Source organism: Anastrepha ludens, chromosome 2 (genome assembly GCF_028408465.1).
Source record: "Anastrepha ludens isolate Willacy chromosome 2, idAnaLude1.1, whole genome shotgun sequence".
In the NCBI taxonomy this organism is placed as follows: domain Eukaryota; kingdom Metazoa; phylum Arthropoda; class Insecta; order Diptera; family Tephritidae; genus Anastrepha; species Anastrepha ludens.
In genome coordinates this window covers 160,515,082-160,528,021 of record NC_071498.1, presented here as the reverse complement: position 1 = coordinate 160,528,021, position 12,940 = coordinate 160,515,082, and the positions used below count along the sequence as shown (strand labels likewise).

At 37.3% G+C, this 12,940-nt stretch overlaps 2 protein-coding genes across 2 annotated transcripts; one reads left to right on the top strand and one right to left on the bottom strand.

Annotated features, from left to right (window-relative positions):
* Positions 1-365: 365 nt before the first annotated feature.
* Positions 366-3,254, bottom strand: LOC128855703 (F-box only protein 9). The gene is made up of 3 exons (XM_054090835.1): positions 2,280-3,254; positions 1,456-2,221; positions 366-1,394 (listed from the first exon to the last, which is right to left on the bottom strand). Exons 2-3 carry the CDS (start codon positions 2,211-2,213, stop codon positions 710-712), a joined length of 1,443 nt encoding a protein of 480 aa, XP_053946810.1. The 5' UTR covers positions 2,214-2,221; positions 2,280-3,254; the 3' UTR covers positions 366-709.
* Positions 3,255-5,285: 2,031 nt separating this feature from the next.
* On the top strand, positions 5,286-7,868 carry LOC128855702 (ubiquitin-like domain-containing CTD phosphatase 1). The gene is made up of 2 exons (XM_054090834.1): positions 5,286-5,570; positions 5,643-7,868. The coding sequence occupies exons 1-2, from the start codon at positions 5,369-5,371 to the stop codon at positions 6,446-6,448; spliced, it is 1,008 nt and encodes a 335-aa protein (XP_053946809.1). The 5' UTR covers positions 5,286-5,368; the 3' UTR covers positions 6,449-7,868.
* The last annotated feature ends 5,072 nt before the right edge of the window (positions 7,869-12,940 follow it).

Here is a 12,940-nt window from a genome sequence, read left to right as displayed (position 1 = left end):
CGGTCTTGGAATCGCTGCGTTCATGCGGGTGAGTAGTGCGCGTTGTTGCCACGGTTTGTGTCCGGCGTTTACCTACCCCGGTCGACCCTTCTCCGTTTTTTGTAAATTTTGTCTATTTGTATTCTCTGCAAATGTTATGAATTTATTTAGATATAAATTTTTTCTTTCTTTCTTTCCTCTCTCTCTCTCTCTCTCTCTCTCTCATTCTCTCTCGGGTTTCTCTCTCTTTCTTTGTATGCCTTGAAAGTTGCACTTCTGTTAAGTGTACTACGCTACACGCACTTTTTTTTTATTTAAATATTTACCTCTGCAGCCATTGCCCTAAAGCTGGTTAGCATTCATTTCCATACAAAAATCGTGGCAGGTTATTGTTATTTCATAACTTTATTACATGCTTTGCACTCATAAAAGCCAACAGAAAACTAGGACACAGACCTCTGCAGCTACTTAGTATTAGAAAAATTTCACAGAGTTAAGCTTTAAGCACTTAGCCTCTACAATATGTGTGAATATGCAGAATATAGTATTTATTTTATAAGTAGTAAATTTATAGCAACCATTTAACTCCTGTATGTTTGATTTTGTCGTTTGTAAATCGACATCTTTTAAATTAACTAATTTAGTTTATGTTTCAAAAAACTCTATATTGTATACATATGCGCGGTATGTATGCGCGCGACCAAATAAACCATGCTGTTTGGACAGCGCTTTAAGAAAGCGGCGCATCGGTGTCCAAGTGGTAGCTACGCACTGGCGAGAACCACAATGGCGGATACTTTGATGGTGTAAGCTCAAATTGTGATGTCGTCTCCACTTTGTTACGCGTCTGCACCACCGAATAGTGTGTCCATAGCAAGCGTCCGTACTTTCGCTTTGCTGTATTTGTTATGCGAAATTCAATACAATATTTGATGCTGTTCGGCTCATCATTGATGCTGTTGCGTCGATGGCGCGCATATTGATGAGTATTATTACTATGTGATTGTTGTTGTTGTTTCTTTACCACAATAGTTATAGTGTCACCATAAAGCCGATAATGGCCACATAGCACTTCCGACCGTAATTGATGAATATTCTTAAGTTTATTCACACCCTGTGCTGGCTCATCGGCGTTGGTCATCATGAGTACACGTCCATCACCTAAAAAGCGTACATAACGATAATATTCCACGAGCTGTATGGGTCGATAGTATTGATCTTGAAAGCTGTTTTCACCCATACGCAAATAGGTTGTCTTGCTAATGTAGCAACCGTTAAAAATTACACGTTCGCGCATGATAAACATTTGACGCCACGACGTGTACACGATGGGTGTTGTGTCTGCTGACTCAATTAAGTTGTCTGTTGGTCGGTCTGCCGGTTCGCTCAAAGTGCCGAGATTAACGCCCCAAACTCTGGTGAAAAGAAAATAGATATAAATACGCATTTAAAAATTTACTCATTGAATAAACCTACTTTGCGCATGCCAAGCGCCATAACTCCTCGTCGCGCGCACACAAATACAGTCCTTTGCAAACAGACGCACATTGTTCCAACGAGTGCATATCTAATTGCGCCGACACGACCCAACGCAATATGTACAATAATATTTCCGGCGGCAACTCGGATATGTGCGCTTCCGTGGTAATAACGCCCGCATCTCGGCTGCTATGCAGTAAACGACCGCCGTTACCGGTCAAATCTAATTGAAATTTTTCATATAAATCTTCGAGTAACTCTTCAGAATCTGAGCTTTCTTCGGGTCTTTCGATTTGTAGATTCGGGTCGAACACTTTGATTCCTTCAGTAAAATTTCCACCAGCGGCTGCTGACTTTACCTTTTGTAACTCATAATATTTGAATTCAATATCTGGCACAATTTGCACAGCTTTGCGGTAGAGTGGCAATGCATCATAAACCTTGCCTCGCTGTTCTAGCTCTACGGCACTTCGGAATAGATTCTCTGCCAGCTTATGCTGTTCAACCTCGACGATATTTTTAACATCGTTTTCTACATTTTTTGTAGGTGTTTCAGTTTCACTCTGATTCTTCAATTCACGTTGCCAATTGTCGCGAAACACTTCCAACTCTGTGCGAATGTCAGTGGAAAATGTGTGTAAAGGAGAATTCAACACAGCCACTTCTGCCGCCGATTGTGATGTAGTGGATGATTGTCGATGGTGACTTAGCACATCATCTTCCGCACTTAGTGTGGGAACCACCGACTTTGACATGATGTTTTCTAAACAAAAACCAATTTAATACGTATATACATAGATATGTGTAAAAGCGCTACAAACCTTATAGATAAGATGCCACAAAGAAGAAGAATTAATCAGCACACGCACAGTTGTGAAATTATTCAGATACCAATACAAACTTGTACAATGGCAGCACACCGCTTAGCACTACGTTTTGCTTGGTAAATATGACTTTTACTTAATTTTTACTACTGCGGTAGTTACTCTATGATTGGAGAGGTCGCCGCTCACAATTTAGGCGTGTTCGGCTAGTTCACGGTCGCTGTATCGTATGATGAAAGGGCGTGAATATTGTTGGCACACTGCAGACACCGGGAGGCGACGGCACTTAAAATTGAATTGGGTATTTTCGCAGGCTCCAACAGCTACGATAGCTGGCACGTTAGAGAACTTGGCGGTGAAGAGATACAGAACCGGCGACACTTTAGGCGTAATCACGAAACAATTGGCCATTATAGGCGGCAAATAATCAATGTCAAGGTTGAAAGGTACACAACACTTCGCGTTTGAATGGAGTACTTTTTCGACCGGTTTTCTTTTTTTTCAAAAGTTCACTTCTCAGTATTTTCTATGCCGGCGATAGAAATTTAACTTCAGTTTACATATATGAACATTGAGACACTAAATGCGCTATACTAAAGTTTTTGCCACATTTAACGGGAATAAATATTTTTAACCTTTTATAGAGCAATGTATCAAGGTAAATTTGTCCTTTCTTTCACCTGCGCTTACCAAATGCGCATTTGCACTTTTCACTATGTGATATGTATGCCTGTATCCTGAAATATTTCTTTACTGCGTACGCAGTGCCCGAACTTCGTATGGATCTCTGCAGATTTCCCTCACTTTACAATTGTTGCATTTGCTTTTGATAGGCGGTAAATTGTTGTCCAGTTAGTGTTGAATCCATCGTTTTGTCGTTAGTTTTGTCATGGATAACGTTTTGTATCCCTTTTCTAATTCCCGATTGCGTGAAAACCACTACACGTATTAGTCAAAACAAAACAACAAACATATGGACTTTGACAACTCGACAATCAGCTGCTAACTGCATATTGCGCAAGAAGGCGGCAATGGTTACACTTTTAAGGGACTTTTAATAAAAATCCGCAAGTGTTCAAAAATTAATATTATATATCATATCGCTCATATACTGCAAGAGGGTCATAATCCAAAAAAATTAAATTTTGAGAAAAAGGGCTTCAAAATTTTCAATTTACTTTATTTATGATTTCCCAAGTAAAAACGTAACATCCAGTGAGATACTGTAAATAATAAATATCGCCATAAATTAAAAAAGAAAAAAATAATTAATTGGCACGTACACTTCTGTGAGGTGTTTGGCCGAGTCCTTCCTCCTCTTTATGACGTGCGTCTTGATGTTCCACAAATGGAGGAACCTACAAGTTTTAGCCCACTCCGCTCCGAAAGGCAGATTTTTTGTATGAGGACTTTTTTTATGGCTAAAATACACTCGGACGTATGTCTTTGTCTGCGGAAGGGAGACCGCTATTATAAAAAACTTTTTCTATATTTTTTGCTTTTTTATGCACAGCTTTTGGAGATTTCTGCATATTTATCTAAAACCAATTGTTTTGTTATTAATGAGCGATAATCCATTTTATTAAATAATGAAAATAACATGAATCAACTGTGAAGCATGAGTATTTTGAGTGCTGTAATTTTGATAATGATTTCTCTCTTCGTAGTTATTTTTTCCCTCAAAATAGCAGGTGCATGCATTATAATGAAACTAGGGTTTTTATAGCTCGGGTTTTCACAAAAACTGTTTACAAAACTGTACTTTCTAACAGCAATTTTTTTGTTTTTTAATTTACGTCATCGATGCTCATTAGAAACAAACCAAAAATGAGGGTCGAAAGAACTTTTAATGCCTAATACAGTGGTATTAAAATTTAGAAACTGAAAATGGAGGTCAAAAATCCATTTTACGCATCTTAAAGCTCTCACTATCTCAAAACCTACTTTACCGGTTATAAAGTCATGTACATCATTAGAAATGTAGGAATAATTTTTATTTTTATTTTTTCCTTAAGCCATTACTGACGTTCACTCTCAGCAAATTTCAAGAAATCAGCTGATTTGCTGACGTTACTGACAGGTAATGACAGCGGTTTGTTTACGACAGAGAGGGGCAAACACTGTTACCCGTTGTCGTCTGAACATCACCTATGGTCTGAACAACGGCTGATTGGAAGAGGCTAAGAATAAATGTGAAATGACCGGACATAATTCTGCTGATAAAAACGCAAGAGCCAAAGATACTTTCACAATTTTACTTCGGATGGCCAAACTTTGCATTTTATCATCCTTGAGCGTTCGTTAACGTTTTTCGTTAACTTCTTGACTTTTTCTTCTCCTTGGGAGAGATTTTATGTTTTACATTTGGATTTTTGGCTGGTGATCAAGGCGAAGTGACGTCAAGTCTGACGTCAGACTCCTTGCCAATACAATACAAAACAAACCAAAAGGAAGATAACTTGCATGTTTCTAAAAATTCAGTAAATGGCTGGGAATTATTTTCATTTGTGAGATTTAAACTAAAGAAACTAAAGGAAAAAAGGTGCCGCGTGTTAAATTGTGAAAGCACAAATGAATATAACGCCTCCAAATGCAGCTTTTTTGCGTTTTATGCAGACAACGCTGAGGCAAGAGTTTGTGGGTGTGTGTATATAATTTTTTGGGCTGGGTGATCATATACTGGTCACTAGACAGGGCTAGTTGTTGTTGTAGCTGCTGCTGAAGTGACAGTCCTTGGCCGGATATAAATCCGGTTCGTTCCTGTTACGTAGAACCGACTGTCGTGGGAACGTAGTTCCTATCCAGGGCTAATAGTTCCTATTGCTTTTCCCTACTCTTCCTCTTTACAAACAAGTAATTCCCTTATCTCTTGTTTGTTTATTCATGGAGCCTGAAGACACAGAGAATTCGGAAGACGCAACCTTGTATTCTATCATCCTTGGCTAACGATGGCTAATTTGTTTAACGAACACAGCTACTGCTAAAATTTCGGAAGCTGGCAGCTCTATTCGTTGCTTTTGTTTGTTGGATTGCGTGCATTTTACTTCTGCCCGGCACAAGGAATTTGTGTTAAATTGCACTTTGCAATGGCAGGCGAAACAGAGCCATCAACTTCCGAAGAGTTTATGGAGATAAACCAAGCCTTAATTACTGTTAAATGGGGTGGTAAGGAATATCTTATAACCGACCTCACCGATCAGGATACCGTGGCTGTGCTGCGTCATGAAATCTTCAAACTCACACAGGTGCGGCCACAACGGCAAAAACTGATAAACCTCAAATATAAAGGTAAGATGCTCGTCCTTATTTTCGTTATGAACTGTGCATCTAGAGCATAAGGGGCTTAACTTTATTTTACAGGTAAAATAGCGCCTGATGACACTAAAATATGTGTGCTGGAGTTGAAACCCAACTTCAAGTTAATGATGATTGGTTCTACTGAGGCTGCTATTGAGAGTGCCTGCCAGCTGCCCGACGATATGGCTGAGGTGGTAGACGATTTTGACGTGGCCGAAGAAGAGAACTTAGTGGAGAAATCACCCGTTTATTTAGAGAAAGTACGACGACGTGTTAGGGAGTATAAAATTGTAGAGATTTCACCACCACGCGAAGGCAGGCATTTGCTTGTGCTCGATATTGATTACACACTTTTCGACCATCGATCTCCTGCCGAATCTGCTTCGGAGCTAATGCGGCCGTACTTACATGAGTTCCTTGAATCTGCATACCAGCATTATGACATAGTTATTTGGTCGGCGACAGGTATGCGTTGCATTGAGGAGAAAATGAAAATGTTAGGTGTAAGCAGTAATCCCAATTACAAAATAATGTTCTATCTGGACTCCACTGCCATGATTTCGGTTTATACGCTTGAAAGGGGAGTCGTAGATGTGAAACCACTCGGTCTAATATGGGGCATTTATCCACAATATAGTTCGAAAAATACCATCATGTTTGACGATATACAGCGCAACTTTCTAATGAATCCGCGCTCGGGCTTGCGTGTACGACCTTTTCGTCAGGCACATTTGACCCGTCAGATGGATAGAGAGCTGCTAAAGCTATCAAAGTACCTGAAGGACATAGCGGAAAGCTGCGACGACTTTAACAAACTAAATCATCGTAAATGGCAACAGTATGATCCGAATAAGTCACATAAAAAATGAGACGATAAGAAACTGAGCGAATTTTATAAATATTTGCCCGATAGACGAGTAATAGAATTGTAAATTATCACTTCTGCATCGTTAAGAAAAACTTACAGAATATTTTTTAAGATCACAAATTGACCACTCATATATTTTTTAGTGCAAAGATTAGAAAATATGATTTAGAAATGAATGAATGAAAATATGAACCTCTCTTAAACCTTACCGGGCATGTTTTTGACAGTAAGAGTTTGAAACTAAAACCGTAATTCGATGCTAAGTACACAGTGCAATAACGCAAAACACATAGTGCACGAAAGTTTTTCTACAATTATTTTATTTTACCTACGAAAGTCAATACCCCTATTTAATCAATTTGCTAGAATTTCAGTGCCTTTCTTTTAGTACCTCCCATATTACTGAGCTCGACGCCAATTTCCCTCATCTGCCTTGCAAAATATAGATGAAATGACTACTTGATGGAAGAGATGCGAGTATGCGCAGTATATGGGGTAATTCCAGTTATTCATGGAAATATGTATTCTTTTATTGCCCTCTGCTGTGATAGACGATGAGCACTACAAACCAAACTACTGTTGCAATCGAATCATCCTTAAGCTCAATACACAGCTGGAGTTTGTCACAGTGACCATCCCAAAAATTAAATTATATTATATTTATGCTTCAGGTGACAACAGTCGATTCAAAATGCTTCGGTTGTTGCAACGGTTGCCTTGTTTGTAAGCATTTATTATTGCTAAATAAGAACAATAAATACAACACAATACTGGTGATCATCGGATGGCCTTAGGTAGAATTTGCAAGCTTTCAAATAGTTTCTCATCGAAAGAGAAAAAATGTTTTCTTTATTAAAATCCCAAATCACAGTATTTAGTATAGATAAATATTTTATATATTTAATATAATATATGTATTCTAATAATGCTTGCCTCCTTGAAGTTCCAGACCATTTTATAATAAAAAGGCCATGGTATAAATCTTAACGGCGCAGAAGGATTATATGGCTGCCAAATGCTAAAATTAGTATAAAAAAATTGTTGCATTTTTCTATAAATATTAAAAACGTAGGCTTTATACGCTCACAGTTAATTGGCACATAAAATTACTCGTCTACGCACATTGTTTCGCAAAGAAGTTTTTTATTTACCAACTATTCATGCCGTTATTTAATTACGATAGAACTGGCATATAGCATTTAAGTTAATTTCGCAATCTCGTTTAGAAGCTTCCTAAACCACAAAATGCTATTATAGTTATTAAAGAAATTTACAATAAATATAAGTATATGATGTGTGGACGTCTATTTTTATGAAAACGGTTGTAGAAAACAAATTTAAAGCAGTTGACTAAGCTTTAAAGCGAGAAAAATAAAAATTAAATTTTAAAATAAAATAAATGAAACAACATAAAACACTAACACTTGCCTACGTTTCATTACCACCGTGAAGATAGTGGAGCGTATAAAATGGATAAATGAAACGAATGGGATGGCGAATTGAAAAAAATAATAAAATTATGCAGAGCTTATGAAATCAAATATGTACCATTTTAACACACACATTAACACCAATATTCGATAAGTGTAAAACTGTTCGAGTTTTCCGACAATAGGTTCCAGTGCATTTTGTAGATGTCTTTGAAGTCAACATTGTCCAATTGAGGAAGTTCTGCAGAGTTCAGGTGGACACTTTTATTCACCACCAAAATTAGCCTTATTGCGTTTGCATTCTCTTTATACTTAGTCCTGCTATAAGTTCTGTTCCAAGTTAAATCCGTAATAGATATGAAATAATACTACTATTTTTAATGAAGTTAGTTTTTTTTTATCAAAAAAAAAATTATATTTATTTATTTATTTTTACAAGAGTTACAATTATAAATAACTGTCACACGTAAGTAGTAAGCACTGGCTGCCAGGGCCTTCGGCTTATGATAATATAAACTTAAGTATCCATATACTATACATACATACTAATATAATATACTAATTTGTTTTTTTGGGTGAGGTTAAAGTTAAGGGAGGAGGAACTATGGTGGAGAGGAAGGATAGTTTTTGGGGTGAGTGTTAGGAATAGCTGTTATGGATTATATGGATTGTTCAGAGCTTAATGATCTATATACTTAATCTAGTTTGTGAAATGAATTTACAAATTAAGGAAATACTATTAATATCTGTGTTTTTTAATAAATCAGTGGGCTTGCAGTTAGGAAACATCGCATTTCTACATTCCTCCCATTTTTGGCAGTAGTCAAGAGTATGTATGGTTGAGTAATCGATGGAGTTGCAGTGAGGACAGAATGGTTTGGGCGAACCATTTAGCAAATGAGCGTGAGTAGATATTGAATGGCCAATCCTGAGTCGCGTGAATTTTTTTAAAGTTTGACAGGCTATATTAGAGGGATATAAAGGTTTCGCTCCGGTGGGATTGTATTTCTTATAAGGGTGCTGAAAGGTATTCCAATTACTTGCGTAAAATTTATGCAAATGCTCTTGTACCAGCTTTCGAATGTCTTTGTTAGTAATATCATCACTAAAATGTAATGGTTCATGTCCGGCTTCTTTAGCCCTGTTGTCAGCATACACATTTCCTGGTATCCTAGAATGGCCAGGAACCCACATGATTCTTATAGTGTTTTTATTGAGAAGTAATATGTTTCGAATGGTTGTAACTAGTGGTGTTTCGTTTCTCTGGTTCTTAATAGCATCCAAAGTAGATTTGCTATCGCTGCAAATTATAATTTTTCTCCTTTTCTGGGAAGCGTATTTAACTGCTACAAGTAATGCAGCTGCTTCGGCTGTGAATACCGAGCAGTATAATGGCAATGAACCGACAGCAATGGTGACACCAAGATGATTTGTTACTGCAAACGTAGTATTCGTGTCCGTTTTGGATCCGTCTGTATAAATAGTCTCCCAATCACTCTCCAATTGAGCTAATGTTTGGTTGAAGTGCTGAAGATATACCTCTGAAGAAGTAGATTCCTTTGGTAAGTTAGCCAGATCTGTTAACAGCAACTCATCAGGATCAATGTTTGGAGGAAAGGCTGGAATTGGTATCAACCTCGGTTTTGAAATTATACTCAATTGCTGGTATAATTCAACGCAGCGTTGAATGGCGGAAGGCTTATTGTTTTTTTTTCCTGACGTAAGCAGAGCTGAGTTGACTTGTGACAAAAGAATTTCATTTCTACAGAGCAAAAGCTTTGGCAAGAGAATCGTTGTATTACGCATAGCTCTGAGGGTTATATCCGGTAATCCAGCTTCCGTGAGAACAACTTTCGTTGGGGACGTCGGAAAAGCACGAATACTTCTTCGGGCTGCTGCATGGTAGGGAGCATATAGTAGGTTTAGATTTACTTTTGAACAATATCCATAAATACAAAGCCCAAAATCGATTTTTGATAGCAATAATGCCTTTGTGATATTTACAAGTACTTGTGGATGTATATGACAATGTTTTGATGACAAAAATTTAATTATATTTAGTCTAGCAAATAAACTTAGTCTAGTAGCTTTACAATGCTCTTTGTAAGTAAGTTTTTTATCGAATATTAAACCTAGTATTTTGAGTGAGTTGCAATGAGGAATTAGTGTATTTGAGAAGGTTAATGTAGGAAAGTGACAGACATGTTTTTTACACAAATGAAAGGTAGAGCATTTGTTTGTTGAGATAATAGCTCCCGATGATTCGGACCATTTACATATATTACTTAGTATACTAGAGAAAATATTGTTAACTTCTGTAAGGTCTTTTATTTTTGAGAAAATCAAAACGTCATCTGCGTATGTGAAATGTTCTACAAGTGAGTTAGAGGTAATGATTGAACTGATTTCGTTAAATGCTATTGTGAACAACGTCACCGAAAGCGGTGAGCCTTGGGGAATACCATTTGATAGTTTATAAGTCTGCGATCTGTAGTTCCTCACGCTGACTGAGAGTTTCCGGTTGCTTAAGAAGGATTTAACGAAGTTAAATATTTTGGTGCCAACTTTCCAGCGTTTAAGTTGCCTGAGTACCACATGAATGCCAATCCTATCAAATGCTTTCTCAAAGTCTAACTTCAATACTGAGACATGATTACTTAATGCTAGAGCTGTGTTAGAAAAATGCTCAAAATATAAAAGCGGTTCAATAACACCCACGCCTTTTTGGAAACCAAATTGGTGGGAAGAGATAAATCCGTTTATTTTTGCAAACCACATTATTCGTACCGCTATAATTTTTTCTAATATTTTGGATATACATGGAAGTAGGGATATTGGACGGAAGTTAGCAGTGTGGTTGGAAGGTTTATTTGGTTTTGGGATAGGGATAATTAAGGCTGATTTCCACGCTTGAGGGAAAACACCTGAAGTGAATATATCATTATAAAGATTTACTAGTCTATTCTTTAAGGCGTAGGGTAGATTTTTCAATATTGTGTAGGAAATTTTATCAGCCCCAGGTGTTTTTCCTGACATTTTAAAAATCGTGGAGTCAAATTCGTAAGTTGAAATTGACATTTCAATTAAGGAGGCTTTGGGTGAAGGGGAAGAATTTGAATAATTGTAATGAATGAAGCGGTTTTTTTGAGTGTTGAATGAGGGGTGAAAATTGCAATTATGTGAATAAGCTGACCAAGACTTGGCAAATAGTTCGGCGATATCTTGAGGAGAGTAAATAGGTGTTTGCCCATTGTATACGAATGGTATGTGAAAACGAGGGGAGGAACCAGTTAGCATTCTTATGTCAGACCAAATCTGTTTAGGATTAGACGAAGGGGTGATATTGGACGTAATTTTTTCCAATGATTTTCTTTTAGCAGCCTTTAACTCTCTTCTGAACACTGCGTTTGCTTTTTTGAAGTTGATTAAATTAGATTCATTCATTGTTTTCTTATATATTGTCCAAAACGTTTGTTTTTTATTTCTCAAAATAGTAAGCAAATTAGACCAATAAGGTAACTTTGCGTTCTTCTTCTGCCCACATATCAATACCACAAACAAAAAAATTATAATTTTCATTCGAAATTGTCAATCTGTTTGCTTTTACAGAAACCTTCAAACAATTAGGCCATCCAGCTATTGCAGCACGCACAGTTTCCATGGATATTCACATCGCTGCCCGAGCCAAAAATTGTTTGAGACTCTCCAAATTTCTGTGAGGTCTTCGACAGGTCATGTTTTCCAATTCGGACCACAAACTGTAGTCCAATGGATTCAGAACTGGACTTCCAGACACCCACTCTTCTGCGGCTATGAACCCAGGAATATTTCCAACGCTCTCCATTGAAGAGAGTACTGCTCAACTGCTTCACCACGCCTTGTAAGACATTTTCCTGGTACACTTTTTGCTTATTAAAAACTTCTTCTTGGGTAAACATTTTTTCATCTGTGAAAAGAATTTTTTCATGGACGTTGACTGCGTGCCACCAAAGAAGCTGCTTGCATCTGTCGAGTCTAATTTTCTTCAAGCGCGTTGTCAAAAGATGATCAGTTGAGCGATGGAAGACTTTCATGTGGAGATCATCTCTAATTAGTCTTGACATGGAACTGCTCGATACATTCATTTCCTTGGACATGATTTCATGCTTTCTAAGGGGATTTCTGCGAATTTTTTCTCGAACTGGTTTTATGGCTGCAATATCACTGCAATGCGATTTTCCTCAGCTTCCCACAACTCAATTAGTTGTGAACATTAGCGACCTGCATCCATCGTTTGGTGACATAATATCAGCTGCGAATGCACTTGCTTTTATTTTAAAATATTATATTTTGCGCTCCGCCGTAGCTGAATGGGTTGGTGCGTGACTACCATTCGGATTTTAGAGAGAACGTAGATTCGAATCTCGGTAAAAGACCAAAATGAAGAAAAAGTTGTTTCTAATAGTGGTCGCCTCTGGGCAGGCAATGGCAAACCTCCGAGTGTATTTCTGCCATGAAAAGGCACTTCATAAAAAAAATATCTGCCGTTCGGAGTCGGCTTGAAACTGTAGGTCCCTCCTTTTGTGGAACATCAAAACGTACACCGCAAATAGGAGGAGGAGCTAGGTGAAACACCCAAAAAGCGTGTACGCGGCAATTATATTCATATATATATGCATATGTATATATTTCGCTATCAATCCCGGTTTGTTAGCACTTTGTTTGAACACATTTCGTTGTTATATTTTTCCCGTATATTGTTTACATTACCGTCTTTAAGTAACCTGTGTCACCTTCTGCCTTCCAGACATATTGAAATTTAAGCACAATTTTCATTAGTTTCTCATATTTTATTTCGACTCTCCTTTTTCTAGCTCTCGTGCAATACATAAATTCTAAGATTAACTTTTTACTTAAGATCAGAAATATAATTGCAAATTTTAGCTTTAAACCAATTTAAATAAAAACAACGCTACGATTTCTACAATCATTTTACTTAAGAAACTAAGTACACAACAAGGCCTAAATGCATACATTTTTATGTATTAAGCAAATAAAATACATTGTTTCCCTGCTTAAATTTA

What these genes read in the sequence shown, in the direction of transcription:
- LOC128855702 (XM_054090834.1), top strand. Translation starts at nt 5,369, where the DNA reads ATGGCAGGCGAAACAGAGCCATCAACTTCCGAAGAGTTTATGGAGATA. An exon ending in GATAAACCTCAAATATAAAG is followed by an intron (nt 5,571 to 5,642) that starts GTAAGATGCTCG and finishes TTTATTTTACAG; the next exon opens with GTAAAATAGCGCCTGATGAC.
- LOC128855703 (XM_054090835.1), bottom strand. Translation starts at nt 2,213, where the DNA reads ATGTCAAAGTCGGTGGTTCCCACACTAAGTGCGGAAGATGATGTGCTA. An exon ending in TGGCGCTTGGCATGCGCAAA is followed by an intron (nt 1,395 to 1,455) that starts GTAGGTTTATTC and finishes TCTTTTCACCAG; the next exon opens with AGTTTGGGGCGTTAATCTCG.